The 20303-nt window shown below is 44.4% G+C and overlaps 1 protein-coding gene across 1 annotated transcript in view; it reads right to left on the minus strand.

Moving 5' to 3' along the window:
- Nucleotides 1–20303, minus strand: part of OTUD7A (OTU deubiquitinase 7A) — a 359579-nt gene that overhangs the window by 40689 nt on the left and 298587 nt on the right. The window contains exons 7-9 of the mRNA XM_045070581.1: nucleotides 14301–14402; nucleotides 10458–10585; nucleotides 9599–9711 (exon numbers count right to left, since the gene is read on the minus strand). Of these exons, the coding sequence (XP_044926516.1) occupies nucleotides 9599–9711; nucleotides 10458–10585; nucleotides 14301–14402 (343 nt within the window). The remainder of the gene's footprint in view (nucleotides 1–9598; nucleotides 9712–10457; nucleotides 10586–14300; nucleotides 14403–20303) is intronic.

The raw sequence follows: 20303 nt of genomic DNA on the forward strand, positions 1-20303 counted from the left end.
AAACTATATTCTAATAATCTCTATGGTCACAGATGCAAAAATCCTCAATATAATATTGCCAAATTGAATGAGCAAAATAAAAAGTTCAATACACTAAGAGTTCATCTCTGGAATGCAAGGCTGGCTCAATACTCATATATCATTCAAGGTAACCCACAATATTAATTAATTAACATTAAAGAAGAAAAACCCTACATGATCATATTAAAATAATACATGTAGAATGTAGAACATTTATTTGATAAAATACAACATTAATTAATGATAGAAACTCTTAACAAAAGGAATAGAAGAAAACTTCCTTAAAAGATATCTACTAAAAACCTTCATTGACATCATATTAATGAAAGATTTATGACTAATACTGGTAACCAGGAGAGGATGTCCTCTCTTATCATGCCAACTCAATATTGTACTGGAAGTCCTAACTAGTGCAGTGAGTCAAGAAAAACAAAGGCATACAGGTTGGTAAGGAAGAAAGAAAACTATCCCTACTCATAGATGATACGAATGTCTATGTAGAAAATCTGAAGGAATCTACCCCAAAGCTCTCATAGATGTAATAAATGAGTGTAGTAATATCACAGGATACCAAGCCAATACAAAAATCAATCACATTTCTATAAGTAGCGATGTACAATTGCAAACCCAAATTAAAACACACACACACACACACACAATCATTTACAGTAGCTACAAATGGATTACTCAGGTATAATTTTTAAAAAAGATTTTATAAAATAAATATAAATAAAGATTAAAATAAATATAAAATAAAGATTTTATAAAATAAAGAATTTATTTTAGATAAAGAAAGTGAGAGAGAGAGTGAGCGCACAGATGAGCAGGGTGAATGGTAGAGAGAGAAGCAGGGGAGAAAGAGAATCTCAACGAAATCAAGATTTGGATATTTAATTGACTGAGCCACCCATGTGACCTTCAGGTATAAATTTAATAAAATACATATAGGACCTGTATGCTGAAAACTGTAAAATGCTGATGAAACAAATAAAAAAAAAAGATCTAAATAAGTGGAGAGACATACTGCATCACTCCAACACATGGAAAAAGATGTGTTAGAAGACTCAATATTGTAAAGATTTTAATCTTCCCCAAATTCATATACAGATTTAATCTAACAGTAGTCACAATCCCAGCAGATTATTTTTCAGATACAGATAAGCTTATTATACAAACTTATATGAGAAAGTGAAAACAAACAAACAAAAACAAACCCAAACTAGAAATACTAAAAAAGAAGAAAGTTGGAGGAATGACCAATTTTAAGACTTATTATAAAGTGACACTGATCAAGAGGGTGATATTGTCAAAAGATGGACACATATTTCAATGGAAAATAATAGAGGATAAGAAAAAAATACCTACAAAAATAATACTGATTAATTTTTGATAAAGGTTAAAGGATTTCAATGTTGAAAGAATAGTTTTTTCAAGAAATGATAACAGAAAATTGGACATCTATTCACAAGTAAATGAACCACTCATCTGTTCACCATCATGACAATTTTGCTTTTTGGATAATGTCATATAAATGGAATCATACAGGGTTCCTGGGTGGCTCAGTCAGTTAAGCATCTGCTTTCAGCTCATATCCTGATCCCAGGGTCCTGGGATCAAGTGCTGAGTAGGGAGCCTGCTTCTTCCTCTCCCTCTGCTCCCTCCCTGACTTGTGCTCTCTCTAGCGATCTCTCTCTCAAATAAATAAAATCTTTAAAAGATAAATGGAATCATACATACAGTATATAACTTTTGGAGATTTGATTTTTTTCATTCAACAGAATGCCTGTGAATTTCATAGAAGTTGTTGCATGTATTAGTAGTTTTATTGGTGAGTAGTATCCCATAATATAAATGTACCTCAATTTGTTTATTAAAGGACATTTGAGTTGTTTCCAGTTTTGACAAGTATGGATGCAACTGCTATAGACTATGTTTTACAGATCTTTGTGTGAATATGTTTTTATTTTTCTGGGGCAGATTTTCTCAACCTTGGCAATATTGAAAGTCCAGACCAGGTAACTATTTCTTTTGAGTGGCTGTCCTGTGCATTTTGGAACCCTTAGCAGTATTCTTGGCATCTATCCATTAGAGTCTACTAGTACCTAGCCTACCCTACAGTTATGACAACCAAAATTATCTCTAGACCTCGCCAAATGTCCCGGGGTGGGGATTACCCCTGGCTGAGAACAACTGCTCTAGGGTAAATACTCAGGAGTGGAATGGCTGGACCACACAGCAAGTGTATGTTTAAATTTATAGGAATCTGTCAGGGGCACCTGGGTGGCTCAGCTGGTTAAGTGTCTGCCTTTGGCTCAGGTCACGATTCCAGGGTTCTGGGATCAAGCTCCACATTGGGCTCCCTGCTCAGTGGGGAACCTCCTTACCCCCTTCCTCTCCCTTCCCCTCCCTTCCTCCCTCTTCCACTCTTGTTCCCTTTCTCTCAAATAAATAGAAATTTAAAAAATTTGTAAGAATCTGTAAAATTGTATTTGAAAGTGGTTGTACCATTTTCTATTGCCACCAACAGTGTATGAGAGTTCCATTTGCTCTGCATTTTCACCAGTACTTGGTATTGTTAATACATTTTCTTTTCAAACTTCAAATACATGTGAAGTGGATTTTTCATTTGCATTATCTTCTTTTTTAAAGGAAGGCTTTGCCTTTTTTTTTTTTAAGATTTTATTTATTTATTTGACAGACAGAGATTACAAGTAGAGAGAGAGAGAGAGAGAGGGAGGGGGAAGCAGGCTCACTGCTGAGCAGAGAACCCGATGCGGGACTCAATCCCAGGACCCTGAGATCATGACCTGAGCCGTAGGCAGAGGCTTTAACCCACTGAGCCACCCAGGCGCCCCTGCATTATATTCTTAAAACTCAAAGGATCCTGGTTTACTCCTTTCCTTTCAAAAGTGTAGTGGTCATGTTGAAAATTGCTTGGTAATAATTCATTGTAAATGCATTTAAGAGAATTCCTCTCAATAATTCATTATTGACTTAATGTTTACAAAGATTTTCAAAATTTGAGAGGTGAGCAAAGGGAGATTCAGGGAGGCTGAATTGGAAAATGCCTTTTGTACATTTAAAGAGCAAGACAACTGATGTGGAGGTTTAGTCTATTGTTAGTAAGGACTGGGATTCAAATGGTATTCCCTTGAAACACAACTGGGATTGGACTAGAAAACAGAGTCATTATTCTATTACCCACAGAACTAAAGGTGAGAGGGCAGCAAAAATCCACTTCTCTGTAACAATGGAGATAGACTCCTGAGCTAAGGGACAAAGGAAAAAAAGCAAGGGACCTGAGAGACAGAAGATCTGAGTTTGAAAACTGAGGGTTGCTGGGGGGAGGGGGGTCGAGAGAGGGTGGTGGGGTTATGGACATTGGGGAGGGTATGTGCTATGGTGAGTGCTATGAAGTGTGTAAACCTGGGGATTCACAGACCTGTACCCCGGGGATAAAAATACATTATATATTTATAAAAAATAAAAAAGGAAGAAGAAGATCTGAGTTTGAATTATGGCTCTGTCATTCAGTACCCTGGACAAGTCCTTTTCCATCCAGAATCCGAGTTTCTCATATGTTAGATAAAGATTATAATCTTAATCTCACAGGTTATTGTGATGGAATAATGAAATTGTGTATGTAAATATGCACAGCACATGGAAGGCAATTAATAGATGTTAAGCTAATGAGTAAATATTTTTCAGAGCTTGTAAAGATGAAGTTGGATATGCTCTGTCTTTGGGTTTCATAGAATTGTTTCTCATTTCAAATTAGCTAACCTGAACTGAATGCCAGGAAGCAGATGTTTTTCTGTCTGACTTTTTCTCTGATGACATCATTCAACTCATTAATTTAGAGTTTTATACCAAACTAAACTACCAACCAAGGATGAGGTAAAAAATAAAGACAGATTCAGATAAGCCAGGACTCAAAAGTTCTAACTGCAGTGCATTCTTTCTTAAGAAGATACTGAGACTTGTCATAATATCTCTGGGAAAACTCAGGGCTGTGATTCTGACATGTCTGGGACTGTATTCTAGCCCTACCCATTACAAACTGGAGGCAAGTCAAATAATCTCTCTGAGGGCACCTGGGTGGCTCAGTGGGTTAAGCCTCTGCCTTCAGCTCAGGTCATGATCCCAGGTTCCTGGGATCGAGCTCCGCATCAGGCTCTCTGCTCAGCAGGGAGCCTGCTTCCTCCTCTCTCTCTCTGCCTGCCTCTCTGCCTACTTGTGATCTCTGTCTGTCAAATAAATAACTAAAATCTTTAAAAAAAAAATCTCTCTGAGCATTCGCTTCCTAATCTATAAAGGGGCATAAGGCCTAATTTATAAAGTGAAAACAATTTGTGTAAGGCAGGTAGGTGCTCAGCAGACATCCCTTCTTTTCTCTCCTGAGTGCCCAGCACAAACCAAGAAGCCATTTTTGTGTACCCTTCCCACTGGAGTAGGCTCTGGGGTCAGGCCACAGAGTATAAAATGTAATATCCTTGGTGTATAAACTGACAGAAGGGATTTGCTCCACAATCAGAAAGACTCCTAAAAGCCCCAAAGTCCTCAGACTAAAAGAAATAAATTGCTAAGAATAGACTATCAGACACTAGATGAGCCAGTGGAAAGTCAGGAAGAAGGAACACATTTTAGATATCTGGAGTGGGCCTTTACAATGCCATAGAGGCAACAGGCATGACAACTTACAGCATAAGTGTGACAATGTCTTAATAAATGTTATTTTTACTGTTGTAAAACTACCTTTTTCCAAACACCTTCAAACCTGTGATTTTATCACTCCATACCAATAATATCTGAGTATGTAGCAGACTCTTTGGTGGCTATCGATCCTTCACTCCTGTGTACTTGTCCCTTTGCAATGTGACTTTGCCCCCTCTGTCCATCAAGGGTGGAGTCTACCTCTGTGCCCTGAGGTCAGCTTGACTGTGTGACTTGCTTTGGTCAATGGGACATTAGTAAAGTGATGCAATCAGAGGCTTGAGAAGGCCCAGCAAATCAGGGGCTGCCATCTCTTCCTGCCCTGAGACTGTATTGTAAGGAGTCTGGACCTCTTCAAAGATAAAAATCCATGTGGACAGAGGCCCAAGGAGTGCTAGTTCTCAGCCTCAGAGCTATGATATGAGACTATCTTGGACTATCTAGCCCCACTGAGACCAACTTCCAGATGACTGCAGCTCCACAAGTGGCAGCAGGCAATTCCAGGTACCTCCAGAATATGAGCAAATCTGGTGGATGCTGCTCTAAGCCACTCAGTTTTGGAGTGGTCTGCTATACAACAATCAAAAACTGATAGTGTCTGGTAGGGAGGTTGTTACCAAGTGCATTTTACAGATGAGCAAAACTGAGGTTCAGAGAGCTTGTGGGATATGCCAAACATCACATGACCAGCTTGGGACTACAACGCAGTGCATTTAAGTCTGGGTCTCTGGTCAGGGTCCACCAGGCAAGGCCCTTTTACTTTGCTCCCCTTTCGCTGTTGCCATGAAACCAGAAGTATCCAGAGACCCTCGCTAACTACTTGCTGTCAGAGATTTTTATCACTTTTGGAACAAGGAATTAGGTTCTTCTGATTGCATACCCTCTTTTGGGGGGCTGCAGGGCAAGAAGATGATGAACAACCAGACTTAGGGTAGAGTTATTTCCTTGTTTCCTCCTTGTCTTCCTGCTGGGGAGCATTCTGCTCTCCATGTGGGACCAAGCACCCACAGGATGCACAATGGTGATGGTTAGAGTGGGCTATAAAAACTCCAGCAGCAGCCCTCCTGGAGGGATACATTTCATATGTGGTAACTCAGTAGGTCTCTGAAGAAGTAGCAGCAGCAGCAGTGGCACAGAATATCTGATTTCCCTTATTTTGGCCATGGAGACATGGCTACATTTTGATTTGCAAGCATCAGAGGGAAATTGTCCTGCAGCTGTGCCCTGCTCAGAAGCACCTGCCCCTGCCTGGGTCTTGGCTCTTCACTGTGCTTGCCAAGTCCATGTCTGTGGTGCCATCCTCGGTCTTCCTCGTGCATCTGAGGTTCAACATGAAGCTCATACCTGCCTCACCTCCCTGGGCTTTTCTAGGGTGGCCGACTCTGTGATCATGTACTCTGGGGCATTAGCCATAAGCAGCCTGTCCATGGAGGCTATCCGGCTCGTAGCCTGCCCTGCCTGGATGCCAACTCGTCTACAACCTTCTCTTTAGGTGAGCAGAGGACATGCATCTCTGCCTCCAGTGTTTCTTGCCACTGTTCTGAAAGAGAGCCTGGGGACCAGCCACTGTGAGTTGTGCAGGAAGAAGAAAGAAAGAGGGCCAAGCCCATCCTTGAATCTGCCCTTCCGTCCCTTCCAGCCTCTTCAGATACTTAAACTTGTAGTGTTCTGGGAAAGGAATGGGTTTACAAAATGACCCCAGGCCAGTGTCCATGAAAAGAGCTAGTCAAGAGATAATGAGTTTGCAGGTAGTCTTTCCTATCCCCAGGATAAAATCTGGAAAACGTGTGTCACTTCTCTTCTGTTCCATGGGCTCCCGGGCCCCAGCCACTTCTCTGTTTCTCATGTCACTGCCTTGTCACTGTCTGGCTGCCATCTGTGGCTCCCTGCAGGGTTGGATGGCACAAGCCAGAGAGGAGATGCTGGAGGATGGCAAAGTCCTTCTTGACTTCTCTTTTTGGTGCCCACTGGGCTTGATAGAGATCCAAATGCTGAGCCCCATTTCTATGGAAGTGTTTTTTTGGGTCTTCAGGTGTCCCCACAGGTGACCGTCTCTGCCCTCAGTTCCCTGGACAGAGGTGGTAACAATCCAAGCTGGTGGGTTGTGACAACCCTTCTGGCCTGGCTTCTGGGGTTTACCCTTTTTGTTGGAAGAGTCCTCCTGAAGACAGCCCATCTCAGGCCTCATCCCAGGGTTCACTGCTGGTGGTTGGGAAGCATGCATAGCCCGTAGGTCCCCACAACGCCCCATGGCTCTGAGGACCTTGAAGCTGGCCAACCTCAGCCAGGCAGGCATCAAGTACCAGTCTCTAAGGCCCTCAAGTCCTAGGGATGCCTCACATCTCTCAGCAAAATGTGAGTAGGAAAACCTCTTCCCTTTGCCTAGGGAAGACAGAGGCAAAATGCAGAGGCACAAATGACTCGTTGGAAAAATGTCTCTCCTTTGGACTTCTGAACCCCAAAGAAAGGTGGGGCCCCGATGGCAGGGGAGCCTGTCCTGGAGGGAGGAAACATACTGGAACTCTCTGCTAGCCTGACTGTATGAGAGCAATTCATAATGAAAGGAAAGGTAAAAACACCTGGTGAGAGAGACCCAGTGTCTCATGCATAGCACACACATATTTATAAAAGTAACATGTCAGAACCAACATAGCCTTGTTTCTAGCAGCTCCTTGCCTCCTTGTGGGATTTACCAGCTGCTGCGGGATCCAGGTGACCAACAAGAGCCCAAACATGGCCCTGTGGGCTACAGACATGCAGACAGAAAACTCTGAGCTCTGTCATGGGAGGGGACACAGGGGCAGGATTTGAGCTCTTGGAACCGTTAAAAATCCAGGAAAAAGTAGCCATCAGGGCTTGGACACCATCCTGAAGAGTATTTCCTTGCTGTGGTCTGTACCAATGGATAATAAAGGGGGGTGAGCCCAAGGTCCTGCCAGTGTCAGAGTCCCCACCCACACTGAATGGTGTCCACCCCTTCCCAACACCATCCCCAATAGAGGAGGATGCTAGTAGCTCACGTGAAGCTTTTATGCTCCTCAAACCTTCTGGTCCAACCTGTAGTGGAGGGGACTCAAAACCAAAAAACAAACAAAACAAAACAAAAGAAGAAACCAAAAAACCCAAGGAATCTCTTGGTGGGAAAAAAATAACATCTTTTGTACATCACTCATTGCTTCTGACTAGACACATTTTTTGTCTTTACAACTGAGACCAGATTGAAGGTTGAAAGCTTCCTGAGAGGAGGCAGGAACTTTGGGGGCGTGCGATCGCTACAGCTGGGTTGGGAGGTCTCAGCAACTGAGAGCACTCTTCTTGTGAGCTGAGGAGAGGGAGTAGCTGGTCCAGTGCCTTCTGTCTCTCCCCCACTTTCCCAAAGTTGAGGGGAACAACAGAGAACGGCAGAGCTGCTGCCCATCACCAAGGAGACCTCTCTGCAGTACTCCTGCCCCAACTGAGTGGGCAAGCCTGAGTCCCCTGGGAAGGAGACGGGAATGAACACCAGACGCCCCACTCCTTCTGCCCTCACTCAGCTCTGGGCCCTCTTGGGTTCCAGGGAGTAAGAGCAGAAGCTGAGGCCTGATCAACTGTGCGACCAAGTTGGGCCAAGTGCTTCCTGGATGGGGGAACTCAGGGGACATAGTATGTGGTGATGGCCACTTATTATTGACTCTAGCCCTGAAGACACACTGGGCTAGAGTCAATCCACCTGAATTACAGGGTGTCTGCCCTCTGGCAGGCGCCAGCGAGGCAATGATGAAAGGGATGCTAGAGAATTCTTCAGACACAGCTCAGGCATGACTCAGCATGAGAGAGGAGTTTTCAGGAATGGACTGAGCCTTTAGACTATGTGTCCCCAAAAGTCCTAAATAAGACAGACTTTAGCACTGACACATGACATTATGAAAACAAAGTGACAAAATTACCCTGTGGGAATTGTGTTGATGGGTTTCCAGATAAGAGAGCTCATCTTTGAGGGTCCTCGGTATTGTGCCAGGCCTGGGAAGCCCCACACCCTGCTGCTGGCAGCTGAGGGCCTGGGTGTGGAGATGTGGGGCCAGGACACACTGCTAGCCCGGGCTGTCTACTGGAGTCTGATCCTTTCTTGAATCTTCTTACTGTCAATGCCCAGGCTTTCTTGTGTCTGCCTGAGACTTTTTCTAGGTGTTAAACAACTTGATTCTCAGCTTCCATAAGTATGAACCAAAGCACACATGTGCCTTTGAAACGCTGGGGCTGCATGTTTGGTGGCTGATTTGCTTGGCCACACTCTATTCTCAGGCTGGGACATTTCAGTTGTGTCTGCAGGAACAAGCTACTCCCTGAATGTGTACAAAGGCAAAGCCTTTTTTGCCAGGAATGTGGATGGCATCCGTCCGCTCACCTGGGAGACGCCGGACTCACTTAATTACCTTCTGCTCTGAGCGTGACTTCTTGAAGCCAGAAATTAAATAAATACTTAGTTGGAAAGAGTCCAAACCCGGTAGCTTGAGGTTTCTGAGCCTCGTGAGTTCAACAGCAGTGTGCGGGAAGCACCAGGCTGCATTCCCCCTGCAGAGGCTGGCTCTCCAGTGAGTCCCCTTCCCACTGCTGCCTGCAATGGGGAAGGGACACCATGTGTGACCTCTGCACCTCTACCTGCAAAATGTATGTGAACGTTATGTATACTTCCCCCAATTATCTGCCGGGGTCCGTACATGCCCCACAACTCTGCCCTGTGTCCTTGAGGAGAACCTAAGGTCCAAAGGCAGAAATCGCTGTATCTCCTCCAGCTTGGGGTGGCCACGTTCCCTCGAACCGCTTCCCACACTGGCCGGCCAGAAGCTTAAGGTGACCACCGGGGAGAGTGAGGGGCCGCACTTACCCCCCGCCTGTGCCACCGTTCTTGCTGAAGTGCGTGCGTGGCTCGCTGGACGCCAATTTCAGCAGCTCCGTCCACTCCCGCTCCCATTCCTCCTCGGTGTACACCAGCCCTGACTGGCACAATGGAAGCCGGCTCAGGAGGTGGTGGGCGGGCAGGAGGTGAGCCTGGCCGCCCTGCCGGACCCCCAACCCACTGGCTCAGTCCAAGTCCCACCAGCATCCAGGCCGGGGACATCTGCTAGTGGCTGCTGAGTGTCCCCATTTGATATTTCTTCAGAACCCCCAATCTCTAATTTCAATGCTGGGGTGGGGGGGATGTCCACCCAGCAAGGGTGGACCAGCCCAAGGGGTAAATGACCAAACATTAATGTGCACACACCAAATTTGGGGCTGAGCACTGAAAAGTTTAAAGGGATGACAGGCCAACTTCACTCAGAATGCAGGCAGATCCTTCTAGGACAGCAAAGTGCTAATGTCCCCCATTGTCAGGACGGTTGGGATTCTCTTTGGATTGGGAGCATGTACAGGAGCGGAGGCTGTAGGCTGTGGGGAACCACCACCTTGTGGCTACCCCGGCCTTCAAGCTGCCAGGAGTGATCAGACTTAAGTGACTTGTAATTTATCATCAAGTCAGGACACCTTCTGACAGTGAGGGTGGTTGGTTTTCATGTTTATGCAGGGACAGTTTCTGTAATGGGTGCCTCCTCAGTTGTTTTAAACGAGGGAAGCTTTCCTAGTCCCAGGAAGCCATTGCTGTCTGACCTCACAAGACGGACTTGGCCTTGGGGCCCAGCTCCGGACTCCACCCATCCTGCGCTTGGTGTGGGTCTCGGGCTCTGGACACACCAGCGGGTACCAACCTCCTTGTTCTGCTGCGTCTGCTGCCACCTCCACCTGCGCTTTAGGGCTTCTCTTTCAGCCCCTGTCCTCATCATGGTGTAGAGAGCTTTCCGCAAAACCAGGTCCCGGTCGTGAAACCCCCACATTCCTGCAGCGGGATGCCCATAAGGAGCAGAGGAGAGAGACAGGTCGTGAGGAGGGGGACAAGCCAGCAGGCCACTCAGACTGCCACGACTTACCAGGCCTGGCCTCCTGCATCTGAACACACAAACACGAGTCATCTGTCAGCTCTTCATTTCTCACGGTGAGCTAGCAGTTCCCCTCTGCTCTCTTTCCCCATTTCCCACTGAAGCAAGTTGGTGAATGAAGGAGCATGTCCCTTTCTCAGAGAACCAACAGTGGATGAGATCCCCTGCTGCCTCTCTCTGGGATCCTTGGTAAGCTACTAGTAAGGTTTGCTTTGAGGGTCCTAATGTTCACCGTCCAGGTTTTTGTTTTTGAGTGAAAGATGGTCTTTGTGGATAAACTGGGGACATGTTCTCAAATAGGGCCTCAAGCCAGGATGGCAATCAGACCCTGGCTTCATCTAAGGTCTGCCACATCGGATGTCTCAGCCCTAAGCCATCTCGACCTCCTGAGAAGCAGAGCATCAGTGAGCACCACTGCAAACATCTGGACCCAAGAGAAAGTACCTGCATTCAGGGGAGAAGGTCTTTTTCCCCTTACTCCCTACCCAGTCTGTGTTGGGGGTTGAGGGGTTATAAGAAAAGCCAGCCATCTCTGAGTACATTCTTGGGGCAGCTCAGATGTGGTCAAGAGACCCAACAAATGGAGGAAACAGTAATGAGAAGTGCAGCTCTGGCTATGGGTAAAGAGCGGCGAAATCCATCCATCCATCCATCCATCCATCCATCTATCCGTCCATCCATCCATTTAATTAAGTGGCATTAGTTCCACTTAATTAATTCCAAACTTATTTCATAATAGGGATGAGGCACCATTCTTGGTTTTAGGAATACCCACAGCAGCCATCAGGACAGACTAAGTTCCTACAATCTCAGAGTGCACACTGAGTGAATGGGAAGCAGCCATTGAATTAGCAACTGGCATAAGCTGTCAGGGGTAGAGCACCATATGGAGAGATGAAGCAGGACAAGGTGCTGGTTGGTACTGGTCAGGCAAGAAAGGGGACATCAGGGTCTAGTGGTGAAGGAAGGAGCTGAGTTGGCATCCCAGGCAGAGGGGAAGGTGGGGGCCAGCCCCAAGGGGGCGTCTATGAGTCATACTTAGGAAACAGCAAACGGGAAAGGTGTCTGGAGGTGGGATCAAGGGGACAAGGTGGAGAGCGGAAAGATGGACTTTTAAATGACCCAGGAGAGCTTTTAAAAGAGGAGTGGCCTGCACTGACCTAATCTTTAAAGACTCGATCTGGCCATGCATCCTTTTGTGCAAAGACGTGCAACAACCAGAGGCTGCTATGGGTTTTCCATCAACTGAGGCTTTTGTCCTTTTTTTACAACATAGAGAAGAGAAGTGGCCATTCCTGCTTCTTTTATAAACAGGCCGAGCTGATCCTACTCATCCCTCAGCCCCACCTGCAGGGGCCTCTCGGGACTCTCCCAGGCACGGCAAGTCCAGCCTCCGTTCCCATGGCTCCTTGTTTGGATCTCTTTTGCAGGGAGGGTCTCCTGCCCCATAAATGTTTGCTTACAAGCGTGGCTCAGAAATGATTTCTGTCATTTCTGTGTGTGTCCCACAACCCTAGGTCAATGTCAGACCTGGTCAGCAGGTTCAATAAGCATTGCTGGTCAGTGTTGCATGGCTCCTTTGATCAGTCAGGTCAAACAGCTAAATCCCATGAAAGGAAAACAAAGTACCAGGAGAAAAGAACCAATTGGCGATGAGCTCCAGACTCCGCTATGGCCTTGCTGGAGCAAGGCTGGTCCACAGGACACTTTCTCTTCTTAGGCAGACTGGAGCCCCACTGTGCTCACTGGGAAAATGCCTGCCCCCAGACCAGATCACGGTGGCACGAGACCCTATCTGTGGCTTTGCCCACCTGGAGCAGTGAACAATGCAGTTTCTGAGGGACAGAGGCATTTCCCTTTGTACAGAAGTTGTTGTGTGACACAGATGAGAGACTTCTTCTCTGATGTTCTTATGTTCTTTCCAGATTTTACACACAAGATGAAAACATTCCACAACAGGGGAATAGTTGATACGTTATGATAAAATATGACACAAATACCAAAAACCTATTTTTGAAGCATAATAGCATGGGAAATTCACAATAGAACTTTAAGGGGAAAATGCTGGATTCCACACAGTGACCATAATGAGATCATAATTTCACTGGAAGAACTGACAAAAGATAATATGCCAACACATTAAAAGTGATCATTGCTGGGTGGTGGGGTTGTTGATTTTTATTTTCTTACCATGATGAATGTGAAATACTTTTACAATATCAACAAACAGAAACATGTTCATTGTGAAGTGGAAAGGAAGCGGGTAGGTGGGAGCCCTTGTGTTCCCCCCACCCGCAGCCAAACCTGTGGAATGTGCAATGCTCCCCTTGCTCTGGGGCTCCGTTCTCCGCCGAGGCTCTCAGGTCCCTTCCCAAACCCCGTGCATTTCCCTCTGTGGGGTTTAGTCTCACCTCTATCCTCCTCTTGTTGACGAGGCCTCACTACAGGGTTGAAGAGAGGTTTGGGGTTGGGTCCTTGCTCTGGGTAAGAGCATCGACCATGTTTACCTGGGGAGGTAAGTTTGACCAACAAGAATATCCTCGGTCAAACTCAACTAAGAATATTCTCATTTTAGGGTCTCATTGGTGGAGAGAGACCCTTTACTGTAGGACTCACGAGGACAGCTGGGGGTCCAATCCTACCTGTCAAAACCGGTTTGCCTCTGTGTATATAAGGATGGACCTAGAAGGAGTAATTAAGCTTCTGGGAAGTCTACCATGACCCCCTCAGTTATTCAAATAGTGCTACCAATGATTGTGCACCTGTTGGTATGGCTTTCTGCAAAAGCTCACATCTTCTCAGAAGGTTGCTGACTTCTTGGTTGTATATTCTGACTATGCTGATTCACCTGTGATTTACCCAAGAGATTTACCCAACCTATGTCTTTTTGTCAGATTCCCCTGTACCAACAATAAAAATCAACAATCCCACCACCCAGCAATGGCCACTTTTAATGTTTTGGCTTACTATCTTTTGCCTATCCTTCCAGTGAAATTATGATCTCACTATGCTCACAGTATGGAATCCAGCATTTTTCCTCCTAAAATTCGATCCAACCTACATCTTTTTGTCAGTACCCAAGTGATTCCCCTATGATTTACCCAAACCATGCCTTTCTGTCAGTCCAAGTGCATGGACTGCTATCGATGCAGTGGCCCCAAACCATCCAACCTAAAGTGCTGCTCCCCAAACTTCCTGCTCAAGGCCAACTAAGCTCAGCCCTGCTTCCAAACATCCTTAACAAGATGTTTGGAAGCTTTTCCATGAAGTCTCCCTACCTGGAATGTCCTCTCTAAAAATCTTTCAAGTCCTTCAGATCTCAATAAAATCCCACCTCCTCCAGGAAGTCCTCTACATCACAATCTCTAATTCCCATTCCTGCGGCTCATGATTAGGCCCCTTAGACCCCCTATCAGGTCTTTTCTCATGTGTGCTCTGTGTCCCCACCAAGCCCGTCAGCTGCTTGGCAAGAAGGGCTAGATTGTTGGCTACCACCCCTGGGGAATCTTCCAGATGAGCAACGTTCATGGCTCTACTTAGCAGATGCCTGTCCTTTAACAATGAGCAGAACAGGCCTGCCGCACGGCTGCCCTCGGTCTCTGTAGTGGAGCTTACCCAGAGAGGCGGCGTGTAAAAGGCAGTTCCCATCCCCTGTAGTGGCCAAAGGAAGAAGCCGTTTACAGCTCGTGCACACAGTGGACCACCAGTTCAGGCGACCTGGAACAGAAACTCACTTTAGAAGAGATTTCCAGAAGAGACCATTGTAAGTGTTTGCTAAGTAAGCATAAACATCAGCAGATGATTTTTGAGAGGTTCTAGAGAACTTCAGTGGGAAGGTAGATCATTATGGCTACTTTTAAATAAAATACAGATTTTTTCCCCTTCTAAGATAAGAAATGAGCAAACCCTCCCATTAATTAGCAAGAGGATTGAGAAACCCAAGGATGAAGCCTTTTCTCCTTGAATCTGGGAACATCTTATACAAAAAGTAAAGTTTCTCTTTGTGCAGTCTCCTTGAACAGTTTCCTCTTCCGAAAGTAGTTTTTTTCTTTTGCACCATCCTTTTTTGAAGCATACATACCTCCAAAAGTATAGTTTATGTTTAATTTAACACATCAAAATCATTATAGCTACTTAGGTATATTCCTATTAAATCTCATTAACACATCTTGAGACTTCTGCTTCCAGGAAGATGGAGTAGACATACTTACCCCCATTTTTTTCTCCTAAGTACAACTAAATATACTGGACATAATGTATAAAATAACACAAGAAGACTGAAAAGTGGTGAGAATAGGCAGATGGACCAGGAAACCTGGGATCTGAGAAACAACATGGTGGTAGGTTCCCTGAAATTTCTTTTTTGTCCCCAAATCCTAGACCAGGTACTGTAGAAGTTGGCAACCTGCAGATGCCAATGAGGGTAGACAAAGGAATCATGCTCTCTCTTACAAGATATCAGGAAAGCGGCAGCTTAGGAAGATAGACAATAGTGCTCTATTTTAGCAAAATGACACAGAAGAAATTGTTGCCTGTTAGCATCCTGGCTGGCAGAGGCCAAGTAGGGAGCCAAAACTTCCAACCATTACCAGGCAGTAATGAGTCACTCACCACCTGCTCCCCCAATGCCAGATGGTGTCAGAAAATGCTGAGCACATAGCCAGCACTTTTTGCTGGGTGGTAACACGGACTTCAGCCCCTACCAACTGAGAACAGATGGGGAGCCTGGCCTTTCTCACCCATCTGGTGATAATAAGGTCCCACGCTCCTTCCTAGCAGTACCAAGAAGCCCATTCCTCCACAGGTGTCAACAGAGGCAGACTGGAGAACCCTGCTTTCACCCTTATCTGGTAGTTACTACCAATGTAGAATTCCAGACCTCCCATGAACAGAAAGGGTGGTGAATCCGTCAGACCTGCAGTAAAGAATCCTAAAAGGATTCAGTAAAGAATACTTTAGGGCACACAGAAGGAATAAAGGGGCTGGCAAGGGCAAGTATGTTGGCAAATATAAATAACTATTGGCTGCTTAAAGCAATAATAAATATGACTTTTTGAGGATTCAAGTATACCTAGAATTAAAACACAGGACAGCAATAACACTAAATGACATAAATCCCAACATCCTTACATTGACCAGGCAGTGGTACAAGTGCTAACTTATGGTAAATTCTAATAGCTGGAAGGTACATTTTAGAAACTGTACAGTAACCACTAAAGGGATAATTAAAGAATGTACAACTGACAAGCTAGTAGAGAAGAAACCAGAGTAATAAACATTCTTAAATAATTCAAATGAATAAAAGAGGGAAAAAAGACACAATAACACACAAAAAACAAGCAACAGGAGAACAGATTTAACCCAAAATATACCAGTATTTATATTAAATGTAAATGAACTAAATGCTAATTAAAAGACAGATTGTTAGCCTTGCTTAAAAATAAACCAGTATATGCTGCTGACAGCAGACATCATAAATATAATGACACAGAAATTTAACAGTAACTAGGTATAGAAAGATATACCACTCAAAAACTCAGCAAAAATAAAGTTGGTAAAGTTCTACTGATGTCAGATGAAGGTGAACAAGATAAAGAGGAATATTCATAATGATAACACAGTAAAGTCAAATGGAAAATGTACCGATACTTACGGTATGTATACTTAAGACTTAGCCTAAAAAGCATACAAAGCAAGTATTGATAGACTCCAAAGAGAAGTAGACAAACACCAAATCAAAACCAGAGATTTTCAACTAAACTCTCTTGATAAATAATAGAATCAACAAACAAAAACTTCGGTAGAGATTAGATGAACATAATTCAATAACTTGAATTATGTGAACTTGACCTATAGGTAAACCTCACCCACTGCAAAATAAGTACATATTCTTTCCAAGTCACATGAAATATTTTCCAAAATTGACCACACAATGGGCCATTAAAATGTGTCAACAAATTTCAAGGATTTGAAATCATTCACACTATGTGTTCTGGCCATACTAAAAATAAGCTAGAAATCAATGAGATAACCAAGAAAAGTAGTCAGCTTGGACTGCTATAACAAAATACCACAAACTGGGTAACTTAAACATCAGACATTTATTTCCCATAATTGTGGAGCCTGGAAGTCCTAGATTCACATGCTGGCTGATTTGGTTCCTGGTAGGAACCCTCTTCGAGGTTTGCAGGTGGCTTCCTTCTTGTTGTGTTCTCAAATGGTGGGCAGTGAGCTCTGCTCTCTTCCTCCTCTTATAAGGACAGTAATTCCATCATGGGGGCCCCATTCTCACGACTTTATCTAAATTTAATTACTTTTCAAAGGCCCTACCACCAATTACCATCACCCTAGGGATCAGAGTTCCCACATATGGATTTGGGGAGACATTAATATTCAGTCCATAACAGTACCTTAAGAAAACTTGCTCATTGAATATGGCTGTCCCCAAAAGGGACCCTGCCCTCTCAATTGCTTCCCAGGGAATGAGCAAGATGAACAGGACCAAGGTTACATAGAACTGTTTTGAAAATTCAATTCCTCCCTGGCCATTTCTGGCCATGTTGCTTCTTTCTTGTCTGTAATGGCATCCCCAGGCTGGCCTGTTTGGCACACCCTGTGGGTGACAGTTTAAACAAAAGGGAACCTAGGGGATTCAGACTTAATTATGATTCAGTTTTATAAAAATGCTTTTGTCCCTCTTAAAGCTGACCTTTGTGGGTGAGAGGTCAAGTTGTGATTAGGAAGTGCTTGCAAACAAAGGGGAAGTTACAGGCACTGTGATAGCCTTTGACAATTTTGTAAGGGATAAGGGGAAGCGAGAACTCCAGCATGTGGGGAAGGAACATCCCAGACCTCAGAACATATCAGGAAGGTGGTACATTGATCATGATCATCAGGATCACCCTGTAGGCTTCTACAAGAAAGAAAATGCTCCTGTGAGATCTCCCAAATGCTGGACATGTTTCAAATGTGGCAGCATCCTTCTCTTGTGACCCAGAAGTCCCAAGTTTTCTGCCAGCATCCAGGAAGCCACAGAAGACAAGTTTATTAGCTTTGAAGCAGAGTAAAATTCTGGATATCTCACAGTCCTTGACACAAAACAGAGTTTTTCCAAAGCCTCATAAAATACAAAGTTTATCTGAATGATAATCTTGCTGGGTAGAGTATTCTTGGTTGTAGGTATTTTCCTTTCAGCGCTTTGAATATATCATGCCACTGCATGGTCTCTGTGGCATAGATTTTTTACTTTGGGGGAATAGAGTAGAATAGCCACCTCTTGGGGCCTTTAACTCTTTGTGGAATTTCAGTCAAATAAGAATGTTTATAATTGATATTTCCAAGAAGTTGTGAAAACATTTAATTGAAAAATAATTTTTTAAGAGAATTATACTAATAGGATTCGAATAGTCAGAGGGATGTTGCATTATTTACATTCCAACAAACCACTTGTTGTTATTAAGAATTAATTTTAACAAAGGGTGTTACTGCTTTCAGTAATCAGTAACGAAATATGAAGGACAAGAACTACAATAATGCGGGAAGTTAAGGCCCTCAAAGGTACATTTAGTTCAGATTTAGAGAATTACTGCCTAAGGGATTACCTCAATAGCAAAACTTAAAATAATAAACTGTGACAGTAATGTGTTTGAACGGGATACTGATCTGCTCTACAGTGCTTTTGGCGAAGATTTAGTAACTGCATTTTAATGATAAGTGATCTTATTAATACAAAATAATTGTACCCTTAATTCTAAATGAAAACATGTATTGAAATTAACACTGCAAAATTAAATGGACGAGCCTCTATTATTGATGATGTTAATGCTTATGCTAACAAATTGGGGTATTCTGACCACTTTCGAGTCACCTTTTTAAAGCTAAATGAGAAAGGCAATTAAGGGCCTTAATTGACTGTGCCACTGGATCACTGGTCAGAGACGTAACTGGAAATAACATGCCATCACTGGGTATCTTCTTTCTTTTTTTTCCTAGGTTGTGAAATAGCAACCCGTCTCACCTGACTTTTTCCAAGACCTTTTAAAAAACATCCAGTCTGGGAGATATTAAAACTGGGTTGCCACAAAGTAGAAGAAAAATTACAATTTTTGGTTACACAGCATAATGGGCTTTAACCCCTGAAAGCCCAGCTCATTTAATGTTAAAGTGGGATGGCCCCATTCATTCTCTGAAGTGTTCCAAGCTGGTAGTGGCCCCTCCCAAGAGCCAGGGGGTACCATATTAATGGAGAAACAGGGGAAGGATCGTGGGAATATGCTAATGAGGAGGTGATCTGCATTAATGCACAGACCCTGTGGTTTGCCCATCTAATAGCTTTCCCCTCCCATCCTTGCTCCCAGAACCCTGCTGTGACAAGATTCCTTCCCTGCATTCCATGCTTTTTGCCAGGGACCAGTGTTGGTGTGATCACATACAGCCCCTTGGCCCACGGGGCAGCTACTGGGAAAGTGTTGTTCATCCTTCAGAAGAGACATAGACAGGGTCTCTCCCTTGTTTCCCTAGATGATATGTGGGGACGTGTCCCCAGATGCATCTCTAGCCATATGGCACCCTGAAGGGAGGCAGCACTGATCTGCTGTGTGTACCTGGTCCTTGAAGACACAGGGAGCTTTCAATCCTGCCATAAGCGTCCTTGTCCCCAGACTTCCTGTTCTTCACATCGACTTCACCGTCAATGGTCCTGCTGGCTGGGTTAGTGTCTCCTGCTCGCTGCAGGGCTGACCATGAATCCCTCAGTCCTGTGCAGGGGAGGGGGGTGCACAGTCCCGATCTACAGTCAAGGAAACAGGCTCAGAGAGTCAAGGAACAAGCCATGGTGCACTGAATCTTAAAGGCGCCATTGCTCAGGGAGGGCAACGGAGGCCAAAATCCCATCCTGAGCAAAGCTGTTCTAATTAAGTTGGATTTGGTTGAGTTTGTTGGCAAGCTGTTTTTTTTATTTTTTTTAAAAAGATTTTATTTATTTATTTGAGAGAGAGACAGTGAGAGAGAGCACGAGTGAGAGGAGGTCAGAGGGAGAAGCAGACTCCCCATGGAGCTGGGAGCCCGATGCGGGACTCGATCCCGGGACTCCAGGATCATGACCTGAGCTGAAGGCAGTCGTCCAACCAACTGAGCCACCCACGCGCCCCGCAAGCTGGTTTTAACTTCTGTGAGCTGGTATGATTTCAAAAAATATAGTCTTCCCAAAGTAGTGGAGCTGAAGTCATAGACCCAGTCTTTCTACTGTGCTGCCTTAGAGAAGAACAAGGGTTGTTCATTCTCCCTTTTCTGCTCTCACTTGTTTCTCTCATTCTACTTTTACTGTGAAAATTTTGAAAAGGGCTGAGGGCAGTACACCCACCACACAGAACCAGACCCCTGCAAACCCTGTCATATCTGCTTCAGCTTGTTCCTTTTGATGTTTTAAGAGGAAAAATCTAAAGATCGAGTTAAGGTTGTTTCCCCAGTGTTCATTCTCATTCTTCCCTCACTAGTAGCACCACAACAGGAATTTGGTGATCTCTGTGTTATAGAGCATAAAAACAGGTAAATTCAAGGTTGAAAAATGTGTGTCCTGCATGAGGCTTCTTCCTCTGCTCCTGGTTTCCACATCAAAAC

Source organism: Mustela putorius, unplaced genomic scaffold (assembly GCF_011764305.1).
Source record: "Mustela putorius furo isolate JIRA1106 unplaced genomic scaffold, ASM1176430v1.1 tig00003972_pilon_pilon_pilon, whole genome shotgun sequence".
NCBI classification, from domain to species: Eukaryota; Metazoa; Chordata; class Mammalia; order Carnivora; family Mustelidae; genus Mustela; species Mustela putorius.